This window comes from Oncorhynchus gorbuscha, linkage group LG18 (genome assembly GCF_021184085.1).
Source record: "Oncorhynchus gorbuscha isolate QuinsamMale2020 ecotype Even-year linkage group LG18, OgorEven_v1.0, whole genome shotgun sequence".
NCBI classification, from domain to species: Eukaryota; Metazoa; Chordata; class Actinopteri; order Salmoniformes; family Salmonidae; genus Oncorhynchus; species Oncorhynchus gorbuscha.
The window spans coordinates 71,453,241-71,473,240 of record NC_060190.1 but is presented as its reverse complement, the minus strand read 5'-3'; the positions used below and the strand labels follow the sequence as shown (position 1 = coordinate 71,473,240).

Genomic DNA, 20,000 nt, shown 5'->3' with positions numbered 1-20,000 from the left:
GGGGAGGAGACAAGAAGAGAGGGGAGGAGACAGGAAGAGTGGGGTAAAGGGGGAGGAGACAAGAAGAGAGGGGAGGAGACAGGAAGAGAGGTGGAAAGGGGGAGGAGACAAGAAGAGAGGGGAGGAGACAGGAAAAGTGGGGTAAAGGGGGAGGAGACAAGAAGAGAGGGGAGGAGACAGGAAGAGTGGGGTAAAGGGGGAGGAGACAAGAAGAGAGGGGAGGAGACAGGAAGAGTGGGGTAAAGGGTGAGGAGACAAGAAGAGAGGGGAGGAGACAGGAAGAGTGGAGTAAAGGGGGAGGAGACAATAAGAGAGGGGAGGAGACAGGAAGAGAGGGGAGGAGACAAGAAGAGAGGGGAGGAGACAGGAAGAGAGGGGAGGAGACAGGAAGAGAGGGGAGGAGACAGGAAGAGAGGGGAGGAGACAGGAAGAGAGGGGAGGAGACAGGAAGAGAGGGGAGGAGACAGGAAGAGAGGTGGAAAGGCTCACCGTTCCTGAATTCACATATTTCTTTTTCTTCAGTTTCTTTTTGATATTCACCACCTAAAAGAAGAAAATAAATGACTGAATTGGAGAGAAAGAATGAGCCATGATAGGTGGTTAATGATGGATTTAGAGGACTCTGTTGTCTGTGGTGGTTATGGAAGGGAATTCTCCTCACAGCAGGGGGCTGTTAGGAAGGAAATAATGAGCAATTATGGAAGGAAGGAGCCTACGATGAGAAGTGTAGTACCAAATACCTCCTGTAGGGAGAAAGGCTGTTTCTCCGAAAGAGAGAGAGAGAGTGTGATACAAGTTCCATTGGTGTTCCATTGGTGTTGTGTCAAATAACAGGCTCCAGTTGACTGTGAAATGAACAGGCACACTTATTTCTCCAGAAGCCCTTTTGTCTAATTCTCTCACTCTTTTCTCTCTCTCCCTCCCTCCCCGTCCCCTCTGACTGTTTTACACACATTTCCTCTCCATTTCTCTCTCTCCGTCTGTCTGTCCGTCCCTCCCTCCCTCACTCCGTCCATCTGTCTGTCTGTCTGTCCGTCCGTCTGTCTGTCTGTCCCTCTGTTACACTTAAAATAATAAAAACATTCCAGATGTCATATTATGTCTATATACAGTAATGATGTGCAAATAGTTAAAATACGAAAGGGAAAATAAATCAACATAAATATAGATTGCATTAACAATGGTGTTTGTTCTTCACTGGTTGGATTTGCAGGCCCTCGTGCCAAATTGAGTCGAAAGCTTTTTTGAAATCAAGAATGTGAATGTGAAGACTTTGCCTTTGTTTTGGTTTGTTTGTCAATTAAGGTTTGCAGGGTGAATACATGGTCTGTGGTATGGAAATTTGGTAAAAAGCCAATTTGACATTTGTTCAGTACATTGTTTATGTTAAGGAAATGTACAAGTCTGCTGTTAATGATAATGCAGAGGATTACTGTTGGCGCATATCTCACGGTAGTTATTGGGGTCAAATTTGTCTCCACTTTTGTGGATTGGGGTGATCAGTCCTTGGTTCCAAATATTGGGGAAGATACAAGAGCTGAGGATAATGTTGAAGAGTTTTAGTATAGCCAAATGGAAATGTGGTCTGTATATTTTAAAATTTAATTTAGGATACCATCAACACCGCAGGCCTTTTTGGATTGGAGGGTTGGTATTTTGTCCTGTAATTCAGTCAATGTAATTCAAATCAAATCAAATGTTATTTGTCACATACACATGGTTAGCAGATGTTAATGCGAGTGTAGCCAAATGCTTGTGCTTCTAGTTCCGACAATGCAGTAATAACCAATTGGATAATCCAGTGGGTTCCGGTCTTTAATAGTTGATTCTAAGATTTGTATTTGATCATGTATATATTTTTGCTGTTTGTTCTTTGTTATAGAGCAAAAAGATTGGAGAAGTGGTTTATCCATACATCTCTGTTTTGGAAAGATAACCCTTCGTGTTGTTGTTTGTTTAGAGTTTTCTAATTTTTCCAGTGGTTAGATTCTATGGATTCTTCAATTATATTGAGCTGATTTCTGACGTGCTGTTCCTTCTTTTTCCGTGGTGTATTTCTGTAATGTTTTAGTGATTCACCATAGTGAAGCTGTAGGCTCAGGTTCTCTGGGTTGGATAGTTTTTTTTGGGGTTGGACAGGTTTCTCAATTTCTTTCTTAGGTTTTTGCATTCTTCATCAAACCATACATCATTTTTGTTCATTTTCTTAGGTTGTCTGCTTGAATTGTTTTGATTTGAAAGGGAATCGGAGAGGTCAAATATGCTGTTTAGGTTTTATAATGCCAGGTTCACTATTACAGTGAAACATTTTGTCCAGGAAATTGTCTAGAAGGGATTGAATTTGTTGTCTCCTAAATGTTTTTGGTAGATTTCCACACCATTTTCCTTCCATCTATAGCATTTCTTAATATTATTCAGTTCCTTTAGCTTTGATGCCTCATGATTGAGCACAGCTCTGTTCACAAAGAGTGTGATTTGCTGTGATCTGATTGGGGTGTCAGTGAACTGACCGTGAACACTCGAAGAGACTCTGGGTTGAGGTCAGTGACAAAGTAGTCTACAGTACTGCTGCCAGGAGATGAGCTATAGCTGTACCTATCATAGTAGTCCCCTTAAAGCCTACCATTGACTATGTACATACCCAGCGTGCGACACAGCTGCAGGAGTTGTGTCTAGGGGTGCATCCATCTCAGGATGGAAAGTTGGTGGTTGAAGACATCCCTCGAGTGGTGTGGGGGCTGTGCTTTGGCAAAGTGGGTGGGGTTATATCCCCCCTGTCCGGGGGTATCATCGGATGGGGCCATCATCGGATGGGGCCACAGTGTCTCCTGACCCCTCCTGTCTCAGCCTCCAGTATTTATGCTGCAGTAGTTTATGTGTCGGGGGGCTAGGGTCTGTGTGTTATATCTGGAGAATTTCTCCTGTCTTATCCGGTGTCCTGTGTGAATTTAAGTATGCTCTCTCTAATTCTCTCTTTCTCTCTCTCTCTCTCTGAGGATCTGAGCCCCAGGACCATGCCTTAGGACTACCTGGCCTGATGACTCCTTGCTGTCCCCAGTCCACCTGCTCATGCTGTGGCTCCAGTTTCAACTGTTCTGCCTGCGGCTATGGAACCCTGACCTGTTCACCGGACGTGCAACCTTGTCCCAGACCTGCTGTTATCAACTCTCTAGAGACAGCAGGAGTGGTAGAGATACTCTGAATGATCGGCTATGAAAAGCCAACTGACATTTACTCCTGAGGTGCTGACCTGTTGAACCCTCTACAACCACTGTGATTATTATTATTTGACCATGCTGGTCATTTATGAACCTTTGAACATCTTGGCCATGTTCTGTTATAATCTCCACCCGGCACAGCCAGAAGAGGACTGGCCACCCCTCATAGCCTGGTTCCTCTCTAGGTTTCTTCCTAGGTTCTGGCCTTTCTAGGGAGTTTCTCCTAGCCACTGTGCTTCTACACCTGCATTGCTTGCTGTTTAGGGTTTTAGGCTGGGTTTCTGTACAGCACTTTGAGATATCAGCTGATGTAAGAAGGGCTCTATAAATACATTTGATTTGACATTTGGGGGAGGTTAATGCTGTCCCCTCCAGGTCGGTGTTTGTCCCCCTGTGTGCTGAGGGTGTCAAGATCTTGTCCAGTTCTGGCATTTAGTTCGCCGGAGACGAGTACCGAAAAGTACATGGGCCTGGACATTGTTGATCTCCCCTCTAGGATGGAGAAGCTGTCATTGTTAAAGTATGGGGATTCTATTGGGGGGATATAGGTAGCACACAAGGACATTTTTCTCTGTTGAGATGATTTCCATATTCATTTCTAGCCAGATGTAAAATGTTCCTGTTTTGATTAATTTAATAGAGTGGGTTAGGTCTGCTCTATTCCAAATTAGCACACCCCCTGAGTATCTTCCCTGTTTCACACTTGGTAGTTTGGTGGATGGGACTACCAGCTCTCTGTAACCGAGAGGGCAACCAGTGGGTCCATCTCCTCTATACCAGGTTTCTTGTAGGATGACAATGTCTGTATTTCCAATTTCTTTGGTGAAGTTTGGGTTCCTGCTCTTTAAGCCAAAGGCAGATGACCTCTGAACTTGTTCATTCCAGGATCAGACAGTAAAAGCTTTGTTAGCTGAGCTTGATTGAGCTTTCCCGTTGCCATAGAACCAATAGAATAGTTGCACAAGTGAAAACCCCGCCCATCTGTCACACTAAAGCAAATCTGAAAAAGTATTTGAGAAATTTCAAATCGTATTTGAACCCAGGTCTGACGGATGGAAGGCAGGGTTGGAGATGAACAAGCACAGGACTGGTTGCATCATGTCTAACAGAGGTGTAGTGGAGGTAGCGATTATCTGTCCCTGAGACCTGAAGACTGCTCATAGCTCCCCGTTATTATCATTATTATAAGCCCAGGAGTAGGTTTCATCTGAGTCAGCGAACCACTGATCCAAGACAGCATTAGTTATTGCACAATTAGTCTAGCAAGGGACACAGTCAAAACAATATTCTCCTGAAGTTTCAGGGGCCACCATAAAGAATCCAAGTTTAAAGAGGAAAACCTTCCTTCTCTCTGCAGACACAGACAAAAGCTGCCTGGTCTCATTAGTACCCCCTGTATCACTGTGAGGCAGGGAAGTGACAGGCAAATAAATGGAGAGAAGGCAATCGGGTTGACACGCAGGCATCACAGAGACGCAGAGACTTGCTGATGCACAAACTAAAGAAGCTTCCTGTCTCTGTTCCTGTCACTCTGCCAGGTAATGACTAATGATGAACGCCATGCACAGCGTGTGTGTGTGTGTGTGTGTGTGTGTGTGTGTGTGTGCGCGCGCGCGCGCGTGTGTGTGTGTGTGTGTGTGTGTGTGCGTGCGTGCGTGCGTGCGTGCGTGCGTGTGTGCGTGCGTGTGTGTGTGTATTCTAATTGTGTTTTCCCTGTGGTTCTATCCGGAGGAATAGTTTTCCATTAATGCTCTTCTCTCTTCTATCCTCTCTCCTCTCTCCTCTCCTCTCTCCTCTCTTCTCTCTTCTATCCTCTCTCCTCTCTCCTCTCTCCTCTCCTCTCTCCTCTCTTCTATCCTCTCTCCTCTCTCCTCTCCTCTCTCCTCTCTCCTCTCTTCTCTCTTCTATCCTCTCTCCTCTCTCCTCTCCTCTCTCCTCTCTCCTCTCCTCTCTCCTCTCTCCTCTCTCCTCTCCTCTCTCCTCTCTCCTCTCTCCTCTCCTCTCTCCTCTCCTCTCCTCTCTCCTCTCTCCTCTCTCCTCTCTCCTCTCTCCTCTCCTCTCTCCTCTCCTCTCTTCTATCCTCTCTCCGCTCTTCTCTGGATTGGATTTGTTTAACCATGGTAATCACCAGGAAGCCAACGTGCAACATTCCTAAACTTCGACCTGAGAGAGAAGGCAGCATGGATATAAAACAATTGATATTTCATCAGTGAGTGAGTTGACTCCCCAACAGAGCTGATTAAAAAACGGTAAGAAAGGAAGAGAGAGTCACCTCATAGACGTTGAACTGGCTCTGGCCTCGAGCTAGTTCCCGGTAACTAGTGGTGAACTCCCCTATGAAGTCATGGCTGACAGAGAGAGAAGGAGAGAGGATGAGAGAGAGGAAAGAGAGAGGAGATAGAGGAGAGAGGACAGAGGAGAGAAGAGAGAGGAGAGAAGAGAGGAGAGAGGAGAGGAGAGGAGGAGAGAGGAGAGAGAGGAGAGTGGACAGAGGAGAGAAGAGAGGAGAGAGGAGAGAAGAGAGAAGAGAGGAGAGAGGAGAGGAGGAGAGAGGAGAGAGAGGACAGAGGAGAGAAGAGAGAAGAGAGAAGAGAGAAGAGAGGAGAGAAGAGGAGAGAGGAGAGAAGAGGAGAGAGGAGAGGGTGGTAAAGACAGAACTTTAACCACTGTAAAGTGCCATCATTTCAATAACATCAATAACATAATAATATATAATGTTGTACTAATTTGTTGGTGACCATGGTGCACAAGTTGAATGTTGCACCTCAATGTGTTGGCTGCACCTCAATATGTTGGCTGCACCTCAATGTGTTGGCTGCACCTCAATATGTTGGCTGCACCTCAATATGTTGGCTGCACCTCAATATGTTGGCTGCACCTCAATATGTTGGCTGCACCTCAATGTGTTGGCTGCACCTCAATATGTTGGCTGCACCTCAATATGTTGGCTGCACCACAATATGTTGGCTGCACCTCAATATGTTGGCTGCACCTCAATATGTTGGCTGCACCTCAATATGTTGGCTGCACCTCAATATGTTGGCTGCACCTCAATGTGTTGGCTGCACCTCAATATGTTGGCTGCACCTCAATGTGTTGGCTGCACCTCAATGTGTTGGCTGCACCTCAATGTGTTGGCTGCACCTCAATGTGTTGGCTGCACCTCAATGTGTTGGCTGCACCTCAATATGTTGGCTGCACCTCAATATGTTGGCTGCACCTCAATATGTTGGCTGCACCTCAATGTGTTGGCTGCACCTCAATGTGTTGGCTGCACCTCAATGTGTTGGCTGCACCTCAATGTGCTGGCTGCACCTAAATGTGTTGGCTGCACCTCAATGTGTTGGCTGCACCTCAATGTGTTGGCTGCACCCCAATGTGTTGGCTGCACCTCAATGTGTTGGCTGCACCTCAATGTGTTGGCTGCACCTCAATGTGTTGGCTGCACCTCAATGTGTTGGCTGCACCTCAATGTGTTGGCTGCACCTCAATATGTTGGCTGCACCTCAATATGTTGGCTGCACCTCAATATGTTGGCTGCACCTTGACTAAATACACTCACCTGCCATCGCGGTCCCAGTCGTACACCTCCACCTTGATCGTCCTGGAACGACAGAAAGCACAAACCAACAGAGAGATGTTACTGAAGCATCCCTCATAGACCAGAGACTCAAACATGTGACTTTAGTTTACAGTAAAACCGCACTCAATGAGCTGTATTCCGCCACAAGCAAACAGGAAACCGCTCATTCAGAGGCGGTGCTCCTAGTGGCCGGGGACTTCAATGCAGGGAAACTTAAATCCGTTTTATCAGCACGTTAAATGTGCAACCAGAGGGGAAAAAAACTATAGACCACCTTTACTCCACACACAGAGACACGTACAAAGCTCTCCCTCGCCCTCCATTTGGCAAATCTGACCATAATTCTATCCTCCTGATTCCTGCTTACAAGCTAAATGTAAAGCAGGAAGCACCAGTGACTCGATCAATACAAAAGTGGTCAGATGAAGCAGATGCTAAACTACAGGACTGTTTTGCACAGACTGGAATATGTTCCGGGATTCTTCCGATGGCATTGAGGAGTACACCACATCAGTCACTGGCTTCATCGATGACGTCGTCCGAACAGTGACCGTACGTACATACCCCAACCAGAAGCCATGGATTACAGGCAACATTCGCACTGAGCTAAAGGCTAGAGCTGCCGCTTTCAAGGAGTGGGACTCTAACCTGTAAGCTTTTAAGAAATCCCGCTATGCCCTCCGACGAACCATGAAAGTGTCAATACAGGACTAAGATGGAATCGTACTTCACTCTGGGGCTCGTCGCATGTGGCAGGGCTTGCAAGCCATTACAGACCACAAAGGGAAGCACAGCAGAGAGCTGCCCAGTGACATGAGCCTACCAGATGAGCTAAACTACTTCTGTGCTCGCTTAGGTAACCTAAGGTAACCTGCCTATATGACTACCGACCCATTATCCCAGAAACCCTAGACCCACTTGCATACTGCCCTAACAGATCCACAGATAATGAAATCTCTATTGCACTCCACACTTCCCTTTCCCACCTGGACAAAAGGAACACCTATGTGATAATGCCATTCAGTAACTACAGCTCAGTGTGCAACACTATACTGCCCTCAAAGCTCATCAATAAGCTAAGGACCCTGGGACTAAACATCTCCCTCTGCAACTGTATCCTAGACTTCCTGACGGGCCGACCCCAGGTGGCAAGGGTAGGTAAAACACATCCGACACGCTGATCCTCAACACGGGGGCCGCACAGGGGTTTGTGCTCAGTCCCCTCCTGTACTCCCTGTTCACTCATGACTGCATGGCCAGGCATGACTCCAACACCATCATTAAGTTTGCTGATGACACAACAGTGGTAGGCCTGATCACTGACATCGACAAGACAGCCTATAGGGAGGAGGTCAGTGACCTGGTCATGTGGTGCAACAACCTCGGCCTCAACGGGATCAATACAAAGGAGATGATTGTGGACTACAGGAAAAAGAGGACCAAGCAGGCCCCCATTCTCATCAACAGGGCTGTAGTTGAGCAGGTTGAGAGCTTCAAGTTCCTTGGTGTCCACATCACCCAACAAACTATCATGGTCCAAGCACACCAAGACAGTCGTGAAGAGGGCACGACAAAACCTATTCCCCCTTAGGAGACTGAAAAGATTTGGCATGGGTCCTCAGATCCTCAAAAGGTTCTACAGCTACACCATCGAGAGCATCCTGACTGGATGCATCACTGCCTGGTATGGCAACTGCTCGGCCTCCGACCACAAGGCACTACAGAGGGTAGTGCGTACGACTCAGTACATCACTGGGGCAAAGCTTCCTGCCGTCCAGGACCTCTATACCAGGCGGTGTCAGAGGAAGACCTAAAAAACTGTAAAAGACTCCAGCCACCCTAGTTATAGACTGTTCTCTCTGCTACCGCACGGCAAGCGGTACCGGAGCGCCAAGTCTTGGTTCAAGAGGCTTCTAAACAGCTTCTACTTCCAAGTGATAAGACTCCTGAACATCTAATCAAATGGCAACTCAGACTATTTACATTCCCCCTGTTTACACTGCTGCTACTCTCTGTTGTATCTGTACATAGTCAATACTAACTCTACCCACATGTACATAGTCACTACTAACTCTACCCACATGTACATAGTCACTACTAACTCTACCCACATGTACATAGTCACTACTAACTCTACCCACATGTACATAGTCACTACTAACTCTACCCACATGTACATAGTCACTTTACTAACTCTACCCACATGTACATAGTCACTTTACTAACTCTACCTACATGTACATAGTCACTACTAACTCTACCCACATGTACATAGTCACTACTAACTCTACCCACATGTACATAGTCACCACTAATTCTACCCACATGTACATAGTCACTACTAACTCTACCCACATGTACATAGTCACTACTAACTCTACCCACATGTACATAGTCACTTTACTAACTCTACCCACATGTACATAGTCACTTTACTAACTCTACCTACATGTACATAGTCACTACTAACTCTACCCACATGTACATAGTCACTTTACTAACTCTACCCACATGTACATAGTCACTTTACTAACTCTACCCACATGTACATAGTCACTTTACTAACTCTACCCACATGTACATAGTCACTTTACTAACTCTACCCACATGTACATAGTCACTTTACTAACTCTACCTACATGTACATAGTCACTTTACTAACTCTACCTACATGTACATAGTCACTTTACTAACTCTACCTACATGTACATAGTCACTTTACTAACTCTACCCACATGTACATAGTCACTTTACTAACTCTACCTACATGTACATAGTCACTACTAACTCTACCTACATGTACATAGTCACTTTACTAACTCTACCTACATGTACATAGTCACTACTAACTCTACCCACATGTACATAGTCACTACTAACTCTACCCACATGTACATAGTCACTACTAACTCTACCCACATGTACATAGTCACTTTACTAACTCTACCCACATGTACATAGTCACTTTACTAACTCTACCTACATGTACATAGTCACTACTAACTCTACCCACATGTACATAGTCACTACTAACTCTACCCACATGTACATAGTCACTACTAACTCTACCCACATGTACATAGTCACTACTAACTCTACCCACATGTACATAGTCACTTTACTAACTCTACCCACATGTACATAGTCACTACTAACTCTACCCACATGTACATAGTCACTACTAACTCTACCCACATGTACATAGTCACTACTAACTCTACCCACATGTACATAGTCACTACTAACTCTACCCACATGTACATAGTCACTTTACTAACTCTACCCACATGTACATAGTCACTTTACTAACTCTACCTACATGTACATAGTCACTACTAACTCTACCCACATGTACATAGTCACTTTACTAACTCTACCCACATGTACATAGTCACTTTACTAACTCTACCCACATGTACATAGTCACTTTACTAACTCTACCCACATGTACATAGTCACTTTACTAACTCTACCCACATGTACATAGTCACTTTACTAACTCTACCTACATGTACATAGTCACTTTACTAACTCTACCTACATGTACATAGTCACTTTACTAACTCTACCTACATGTACATAGTCACTTTACTAACTCTACCCACATGTACATAGTCACTACTAACTCTACCCACATGTACATAGTCACTACTAACTCTACCCACATGTACATAGTCACTTTACTAACTCTACCCACATGTACATAGTCACTTTACTAACTCTACCCACATGTACATAGTCACTTTACTAACTCTACCCACATGTACATAGTCACTTTACTAACTCTACCTACATGTACATAGTCACTTTACTAACTCTACCTACATGTACATAGTCACTTTACTAACTCTACCCACATGTACATAGTCACTTTACTAACTCTACCCACATGTACATAGTCACTTTACTAACTCTACCCACATGTACATAGTCACTTTACTAACTCTACCCACATGTACATAGTCACTTTACTAACTCTACCTACATGTACATAGTCACTTTACTAACTCTACCCACATGTACATAGTCACTTTACTAACTCTACCTACATGTACATAGTCACTACTAACTCTACCTACATGTACATAGTCACTTTACTAACTCTACCTACATGTACATAGTCACTACTAACTCTACCCACATGTACATAGTCACTACTAACTCTACCCACATGTACATAGTCACTACTAACTCTACCCACATGTACATAGTCACTTTACTAACTCTACCCACATGTACATAGTCACTTTACTAACTCTACCTACATGTACATAGTCACTACTAACTCTACCCACATGTACATAGTCACTACTAACTCTACCCACATGTACATAGTCACTACTAACTCTACCCACATGTACATAGTCACTACTAACTCTACCCACATGTACATAGTCACTACTAACTCTACCCACATGTACATAGTCACTTTATTAACTCTACCCACATGTACATAGTCACTTTACTAACTCTACCTACATGTACATAGTCACTACTAACTCTACCGACATGTACATAGTCACTACTAACTCTACCCACATGTACATAGTCACTTTACTAACTCTACCCACATGTACATAGTCACTTTACTAACTCTACCTACATGTACATAGTCACTTTACTAACTCTACCTACATGTACATAGTCACTTTACTAACTCTACCCACATGTACATAGTCACTTTACTAACTCTACCCACATGTACATAGTCACTTTACTAACTCTACCTACATGTACATAGTCACTTTACTAACTCTACCTACATGTACATAGTCACTACTAACTCTACCTACATGTACATAGTCACTTTACTAACTCTACCTACATGTACATAGTCACTTTACTAACTCTACCCACATGTACATAGTCACTTTACTAACTCTACCTACATGTACATAGTCACTTTACTAACTCTACCCACATGTACATAGTCACTACTAACTCTACCTACATGTACATAGTCACTTTACTAACTCTACCCACATGTACATAGTCACTACTAACTCTACCTACATGTACATAGTCACTTTACTAACTCTACCTACATGTACATAGTCACTTTACTAACTCTACCCACATGTACATAGTCACTTTACTAACTCTACCCACATGTACATAGTCACTTTACTAACTCTACCTACATGTACATAGTCACTACTAACTCTACCTACATGTACAAAGTCACTACTAACTATACCCACATGTACATAGTCACTTTACTAACTCTACCTACATGTACATAGTCACTTTACTAACTCTACCCACATGTACATAGTCACTTTACTAACTCTACCCACATGTACATAGTCACTACTAACTCTACCTACATGTACATAGTCACTACTCACTCCAGTTAATACCTATAGCAGCTATTTCTCCAGTTAATACCTATAGCAGCTATTTCTCCAGTTAATACCTATAGCAGCTATTTCTCCAGTTAATACCTATAGCAGCTATTTCTCCAGTTAATACCTATAGCAGCTATTTCTCCAGTTAATACCTATAGCAGCTATTTCTCCAGTTAATATCTATAGCAGCTATTTCTCCAGTTAATACCTATAGCAGCTATTTCTCCAGTTAATACCTATAGCAGCTATTTCTCCAGTTAATACCTATAGCAGCTATTTCTCCAGTTAATATCTATAGCAGCTATTTCTCCAGTTAATACCTATAGCAGCTATTTCTCCAGTTAATATCTATAGCAGCTATTTCTCCAGTTAATATCTATAGCAGCTATTTCTCCAGTTAATACCTATAGCAGCTATTTCTCCAGTTAATATCTATAGCAGCTATTTCTCCAGTTAATACCTATAGCAGCTATTTCACCAGTTAATACCTATAGCAGCTATTTCTCCAGTTAATATCTATAGCAGCTATTTCTCCAGTTAATATCTATAGCAGCTATTTCTCCAGTTAATATCTATAGCAGCTATTTCTCCAGTTAATACCTATAGCAGCTATTTCTCCAGTTAATATCTATAGCAGCTATTTCTCCAGTTAATACCTATAGCAGCTATTTCTCCAGTTAATATCTATAGCAGCTATTTCTCCAGTTAATACCTATAGCAGCTATTTCTCCAGTTAATACCTATAGCAGCTATTTCTCCAGTTAATACCTATAGCAGCTATTTCTCCAGTTAATACCTATAGCAGCTATTTCTCCAGTTAATACCTATAGCAGCTATTTCTCCAGTTAATATCTATAGCAGCTATTTCTCCAGTTAATACCTATAGCAGCTATTTCTCCAGTTAATACCTATAGCAGCTATTTCTCCAGTTAATATCTATAGCAGCTATTTCTCCAGTTAATACCTATAGCAGCTATTTCTCCAGTTAATACCTATAGCAGCTATTTCTCCAGTTAATACCTATAGCAGCTATTTCTCCAGTTAATATCTATAGCAGCTATTTCTCCAGTTGGGCTTGATATACACTAAATACCCGGGTGAAGACAGCTCGGTGTCGAAATGTTGTTAAATAAATGATTGAATTGGAGCAGCTAGAAAAGGCAGCTTGTCCTTTTCACAGGCGAGACACAAACATGGTACTTCCTGTAGGCTCCAAACTATTAACACAATGAATCACCATCTGTCTTTTGTTATTCCCAACAAGCAAGAAACGTTTTGTCCCTGGTCATGATTTATTTCTAAGGACATTAATGTATTACAATGTGTGAGTTGTTTTGCATGAGTGTTCAGATTTAGACGGCCGGGGTTGATAGCCTTTTAAGTACCACGCATACCTGCAACGTTGTGTGATTGGGTTCAAGCTACTTGTAAGTGTGGATTGTCATCCGTCAATCAAACAGCTGAAAGGAGGAGCTTGTCCTGAGGCGGTGTTTGGTGTTTTTGTTCTCCCCCCCCCTCACCCCCCCCCCCACATCCCTAAATAGATACGTCTCTGTAATAATAGGACTCAGTGAGCCCCAGTAGCTAACCGATGCTGTTTCATTTCAAGGCCTGGTGCTTCTAGCGTTTTACTCCTCAACACAGAATGACTATACAACAGCAATCATTAGAGCACTTTATAGGAAAACCAAATTAGAATCTGATGGTGATCCTGAAGAAGAGATTACATGTCTGATGACAACACGTTTTCACACTGGCTTTATCCAGTGTGCATCTGAAAGAGGATTTATCCAGTTTGCATCTGAAAGAGGATTTATCCAGTTTGTAGATGAAAGAGGATTTATCCAGTTTGCATCTGAAAAAGGATTTATCCAGTTCGTAGATGAAAGAGGATTTATCCAGTTCGTAGATGAAAGAGGATTTATCCAGTTTGCATCTGAAAGAGGATTTATCCAGTTCGTAGATGAAAGAGGATTTATCCAGTTTGCATCTGAAATAGGATTTATCCAGTTTGCATCTGAAAGAGGGTTTATCCAGTTTGCATCTGAAAGAGGATTTATCCAGTTTGCATCTGAAAGAGGATTTATCCAGTTTGCATCTAAAAGAGGATTTATCCAGTTTGCATCTGAAAGAGGATTTATCCAGTTTGCATCTGAAAGAGGATTTATCCAGTTTGCATCTGAAATAGGATTTATCCAGTTTGCATCTGAAATAGGATTTATCCAGTTTGTAGATGAAAGAGGATTTATCCAGTTTGCATCTGAAAAAGGATTTATCCAGTTCGTAGATGAAAGAGGATTTATCCAGTTCGTAGATGAAAGAGGATTTATCCAGTTTGCATCTGAAAGAGGATTTATCCAGTTCGTAGATGAAAGAGGATTTATCCAGTTTGCATCTGAAAGAGGATTTATCCAGTTCGTAGATGAAAGAGGATTTATCCAGTTCGTAGATGAAAGAGGATTTATCCAGTTTGTAGATGAAAGAGGATTTATCCAGTTAGCTGAAATGAGTCAGTGGAGGTGCAATAGCCATCACATTAACATGTAATACAGCACTATCCACAAGCATGTGTAATGGATTTGAATAAATTTGAATGGATTTTCACAGTATACTGTCTGTGGCAGTTAGAAACTATGAGATAAAGTTTCAAGCTGCAAATGGTTGGAAGAGACTTTATATCTGTGAAAACCAGACTCAGATACCTGAAGATACTCTCAGAAGAGGCAGGATCAACTTATATCTAAGAAAAGTACAAATTCCTCTGTAAAAAGTAAACTGCAGCGAATGTTAAAAATACACTGTGTCACATATTCCCCATAGCAGATGGGGGTTGACATTTCACAAACACAACGCGGCGGAGAGTTTTCTGACTACTGACAAAACTTTCCAAGCATTCCTTCATCCTCCTCTCGCCTTCATCGTCTCGCCCCTCTCACCCAGCACCCGCCATGACACCAACACAGACGAGACTTAGACATCAGACACAAAAAGAGGCCCTGTTCCTCTCTCTCTTCCTCCTGCCTCTGCCTGTAGTGGTCGTATGTTCCTTTGAGCTTATCTTCAAGGTTTTAAGCCTTGTCCTCTGTGGAGCTTTCACCCAAGAAGTTTGTTTGTGTGTGTGCGTGTTATGCCAGGGAGGTACATGACATACACCATGCCCTGAAGGGCCTGTCAATCATATTCTCTTTGACCCGACCCACAAACAGAAACTGACTTGTCGGTTTGTACCCTGGACCACATTCAGTTGGACTTCAAAATAATGTTGTCTGTCAGTGTTGATAGTCAAACCAGTCTCTCTCTTCGAGGTATATTTCCTAACATCCTTTTAGAGGGTGATTTAAATAAACATCTGTCTCCTTTACTAATAACCAAACACTTCACCAGAGAGCAAGAAGGAGTTGAAGAGCTATTAAGATAGTGAAAAACAATGACACCACTTCAGTCCTAATTTCATGGTTGTGTTTGTGATCTCTCATCTGGGACAGAAATAGTAGCAGTGACTCACTCAGACAGATTAGGAACGACTACCATGCTAATGAGGAAAACGGACCACCTCTCCTCTCCTCTCCTCTCCTCTCCTCTCCTCTCCTCTCCTCTCCTCTCCTCTCCTCTCCTCTCCTCTCCTCTCCTCTCCTCTCCTCTCCTCTCCTCTCCTCTCCTCTCTTCTCTCCTCTCTTCTCTCCTCTCCTCTCCTCTCCTCTCCTCTCCTCTCTTCAGCACACTTATTCACAAAGAGCTATTTACCCATAAGGTGAAGTGCCTGCCATGTGCATCAGGTCACAACGTGATGTCATGTTCCTCTGTTGGAAAACTAAAGGTACCACATGAGAACACAGAGAGTATCTGGGCTTTGCGCCAAACACACTGACTGGCTGATAGATTGACTGACTGACTGACTGCCTGACTGATAGACTAACTGGCTGACTGACTAACTAACTGACTGACTGACTGACAGACTAACTGACTGACTGACTGACTGATAGACCACCTGACTGACTGACTGACTGACTGACTGACTGACTGACTGACTGACTGATAGACTGACTGACTGACAGACTAACTGACTAACTGACTGACAGACTAACTGACTAACTGACTAACTGACTAACTGACTGACAGACTAACTGACTAACTGACTAACTGACTGATAGACTGACTGACAGACTAACTGAATAACTGACTGACAGACTAACTGACTAACTGACTAACTGACTAACTGACTAACTGACTAACTGACTGATAGACTGACTGACAGACTAACTGACTAACTGACTAACTGACTGACAGACTAACTGACTAACTGACTAACTGACTGACAGACTAACTGACTAACTGACTAACTGACTAACTGACTGATAGACTAACTGACTAACTGACTGACAGACTAACTGACTAACTGACTAACTGACTGATAGACTGACTGACAGACTAACTGACTAACTGACTGACTGCCTGACTGACAGACTAACTGACTAACTGACTGACTGACTGACTGACTGACTGACTGACAGACTGACTGACTAACTGACTGACTGACTAACTGACTGCCTGACTGACAGACTAACTGACTAACTGACTGACTGACTGACTGACTGACTGACTGACTGACAGACTAACTGACTGACTGACTCACTGCCTGACTGACTGACTGACTGACTGACTAACTGACTGACTGACTGACTGACTGATAGACTGACTGACTGACTGACTGACTGACTAACTGACTGCCTGACTGACAGACTAACTGACTAACTGACTGACTGACTGACTGACTGACTGACAGACTAACTGACTGACTAACTGACTGACTGACTGACTGCCTGACTGACTGACTGACTGACTAACTAACTGACTGACTGACTGACTGACTGACTGACTGACTGACTGACTGACTGACTGACTGACAGACTAACTGACTAACTGACTGATAGACTGACTGACAGACTAACTGACTAACTGACTGACAGACTAACTGACTAACTGACTAACTGACTAACTGACTGATAGACTGACTGACAGACTAACTGACTAACTGACTGACTGCCTGACTGCCTGACTGACAGACTAACTGACTGACTGACTGACTGACTGACTGACTGACTGACAGACTGACTGACTAACTGACTGACTGACTAACTGACTGCCTGACTGACAGACTAACTGACTAACTGACTGACTGACTGACTGACTGACTGACTGACTAACTGACTGACTGACTCACTGCCTGACTGACTGACTGACTGACTAACTGACTGACTGACTGACTGACTAACTGACTGCCTGACTGACAGACTAACTGACTAACTGACTGACTGACTGACTGACTGACAGACTAACTGACTAACTGACTGACTGACTCACTGCCTGACTGACTGACTGACTGACTAACTGACTGACTGACTGACTGACTGACTGACTGACTGACTGACTGACTGACTGACTGACTGATAGACCATCTGACTGACTGCTTGCCTGACTGATGAGACTAACTGACCGACTGATAGACTGACTGACTTCCTGACTGACTGATAGACTAACTGACTGATAAACTAACTGACTGCCTGACTAAATAACTGACTGCCTTACTGACTAACTGACTGCCTGACTGACTAACTGACTGCCTGACTGACTAACTAACTGACTGACTGACTGAATGACTGCCTGCCTGCCTGCCTGCCTGCCTGCCTGCCTGCCTGCCTGCCTGCCTGCCTGCCTGCCTGCCTGCCTGCCTGACTAACTGACTGACTGCCTGACTGACTGACTGACTGCCTGACTGCCTGACTAACTGACTGACTAACTGACTGAGTAACTGACTGACTGACTGACTGACTGACTAACTGACTGACTGACTGACTAACTGACTGCCTGACTAACTGACTGCCTGACTAACTGACTGACTGACTAACTGACTGCCTGACTAACTGACTGACTGACTGACTGACTGACTAACTGACTGACTGACTGACTAACTGACTGCCTGACTAACTGACTGACTGCCTGACTGCCTGACTGACTAACTGACTGCCTGACTAACTGACTGCCTGACTGACTGACTGATGAGATCAGCCATTAGAGGACAAGGGGTATCTACACGCTATATTAATTCATTAGTCTGTCAGTTCTGTTGTGTCTGACTCTCTGTCTACAAATCACAGCCTGAAACACAGCTTTCCTGAAACACGTCTCAATCCCCTGTGTCTGATTGGTTCTGACAGGGTGATGACCTCACTATGGCTGATGTGTGATTGTTCGGCTGACACTCAGTGACCCCAACTCGTTTATCCACACTCCTCTGGGGCACCCTTAATACATTTCTAGACATGGGGATTCAGCCTTGATGATATTTGGGTTTATTTTTGCAGACTTCGAGTGGGGTAATTTGTCACAGAATGCTGAGCAACTTGGCCTTGTCTGAAAAGAGAGAGAGAGAAAGAGAGGGAGGGGGAGTAGAAAAAAAGAGCAAGGGGAGGGTGGCGAGTGTGAGAGAGAAAGAAAGAGGGGGTGAGAAAGACAAGAGGTGAGTTCATACCTGTCAAAGTCCCCATTGCAGAGCGCTCTGACTGGAATGGTGAATGACTGCCACACTGGGTTCAACGTGTTCTTCACAACCTCAGTTTTATGGCAGATAGTAAACCTGTAGAGAGAGAGGGAGGGAAGGATGGAGGGAGAGGGAGGAAGGCAGAGAGGGAGGGAAGGATGGAGGGAGAGGGAGGAAGGAAGAGAGGGAGGGAAGGATGGAGGGAGAGGGAGGAAGGGAGAGAGAGAGGGAAGGATGGAGGGAGAGGGAGGGAGGAAGGCAGAGAGGGAGGGAAGGATGGAGGGAGAGGGAGGAAGGTAGAGAGGGAGGGAAAGATGGTGGGAGAGGGATGAAGGAAGGCAGAGAGGGAGGGAAGGATGGAGGGAGAGGGAGGGAGGAAGGCAGAGAGGGAGGGAAGGATGGAGGGAGAGGGAGGAAGGAAGAGAGGGAGGGAAGGATGGAGGGAGAGGGAGGAAGGGAGAGAGAGAGGGAAGGATGGAGGGAGAGGGAGGGAGGAAGGCAGAGAGGGAGGGAAGGATGGAGGGAGAGGGAGGAAGGAAGGCAGAGAGGGAGGGAAGGATGGAGGGAGAGGGAGGAAGGCAGAGAGGGAGGGAAGGATGGAGGGAGAGGGAGGAAGGAAGAGAGGGAGGGAAGAATGGAGGGAGAGGGAGGAAGGGAGAGAGGAGGTAGCAGTAAGAGAGAGAGAGGGAGGGAAGGATGGAGGGAAAAAGGAAGGGAGAGAGGAGGTAGCAGTAAGAGAGAGATAGGGAGGGAAGGATGGAGGGAGGAAGTGAGAGAGGAGGTAGCAGTAAGAGAGAGGGAGGGAAGGATGGAGGGAGAGGGAGGAAGGGAGAGAGGAGGTAGCAGTAAGAGAGAGAGAGGGAGGGAAGGATGGAGGGAGAGGGAGGAAGGGAGAGAGGAGGTAGCAGTAAGAGAGAGAGAGGGAGGGAAGGATGGAGGGAAAGGGAGGAAGGGAGAGAGGAGGTAGCAGTAAGAGAGAGATAGGGAGGGAAGGATGGAGGGAGGAAGGGAGAGAGGAGGTAGCAGTAAGAGAGAGAGGGAGGGAAGGATGGAGGGAGAGGGAGGAAGGGAGAGAGGAGGTAGCAGTAAGAGAGAGAGAGGGAGGGAAGGATGGAGGGAGAGGGAGGAAGGGAGAGAGGAGGTAGCAGTAAGAGAGAGATAGGGAGGGAAGGATGGAGGGAGGAAGGGAGAGAGGAGGTAGCAGTAAGAGAGAGAGGGAGGGAAGGATGGAGGGAGAGGGAGGAAGGGAGAGAGGAGGTAGCAGTAAGAGAGAGAGGGAGGGAAGGATGGAGGGAGAGGGAGGAAGGGAGAGA

General features: G+C 44.6%; 1 protein-coding gene across 1 annotated transcript in view; it reads right to left on the bottom strand.

The window, feature by feature from the left end:
• The window catches only part of LOC124002926 (copine-5-like), a 329,935-nt gene that overhangs the window by 59,293 nt on the left and 250,642 nt on the right, over positions 1-20,000 (bottom strand). The window contains exons 10-13 of the mRNA XM_046310773.1: positions 18,679-18,783; positions 6,781-6,822; positions 5,491-5,566; positions 490-543 (exon numbers count right to left, since the gene is read on the bottom strand). Coding sequence (XP_046166729.1) covers positions 490-543; positions 5,491-5,566; positions 6,781-6,822; positions 18,679-18,783 — 277 coding nt within the window. The remainder of the gene's footprint in view (positions 1-489; positions 544-5,490; positions 5,567-6,780; positions 6,823-18,678; positions 18,784-20,000) is intronic.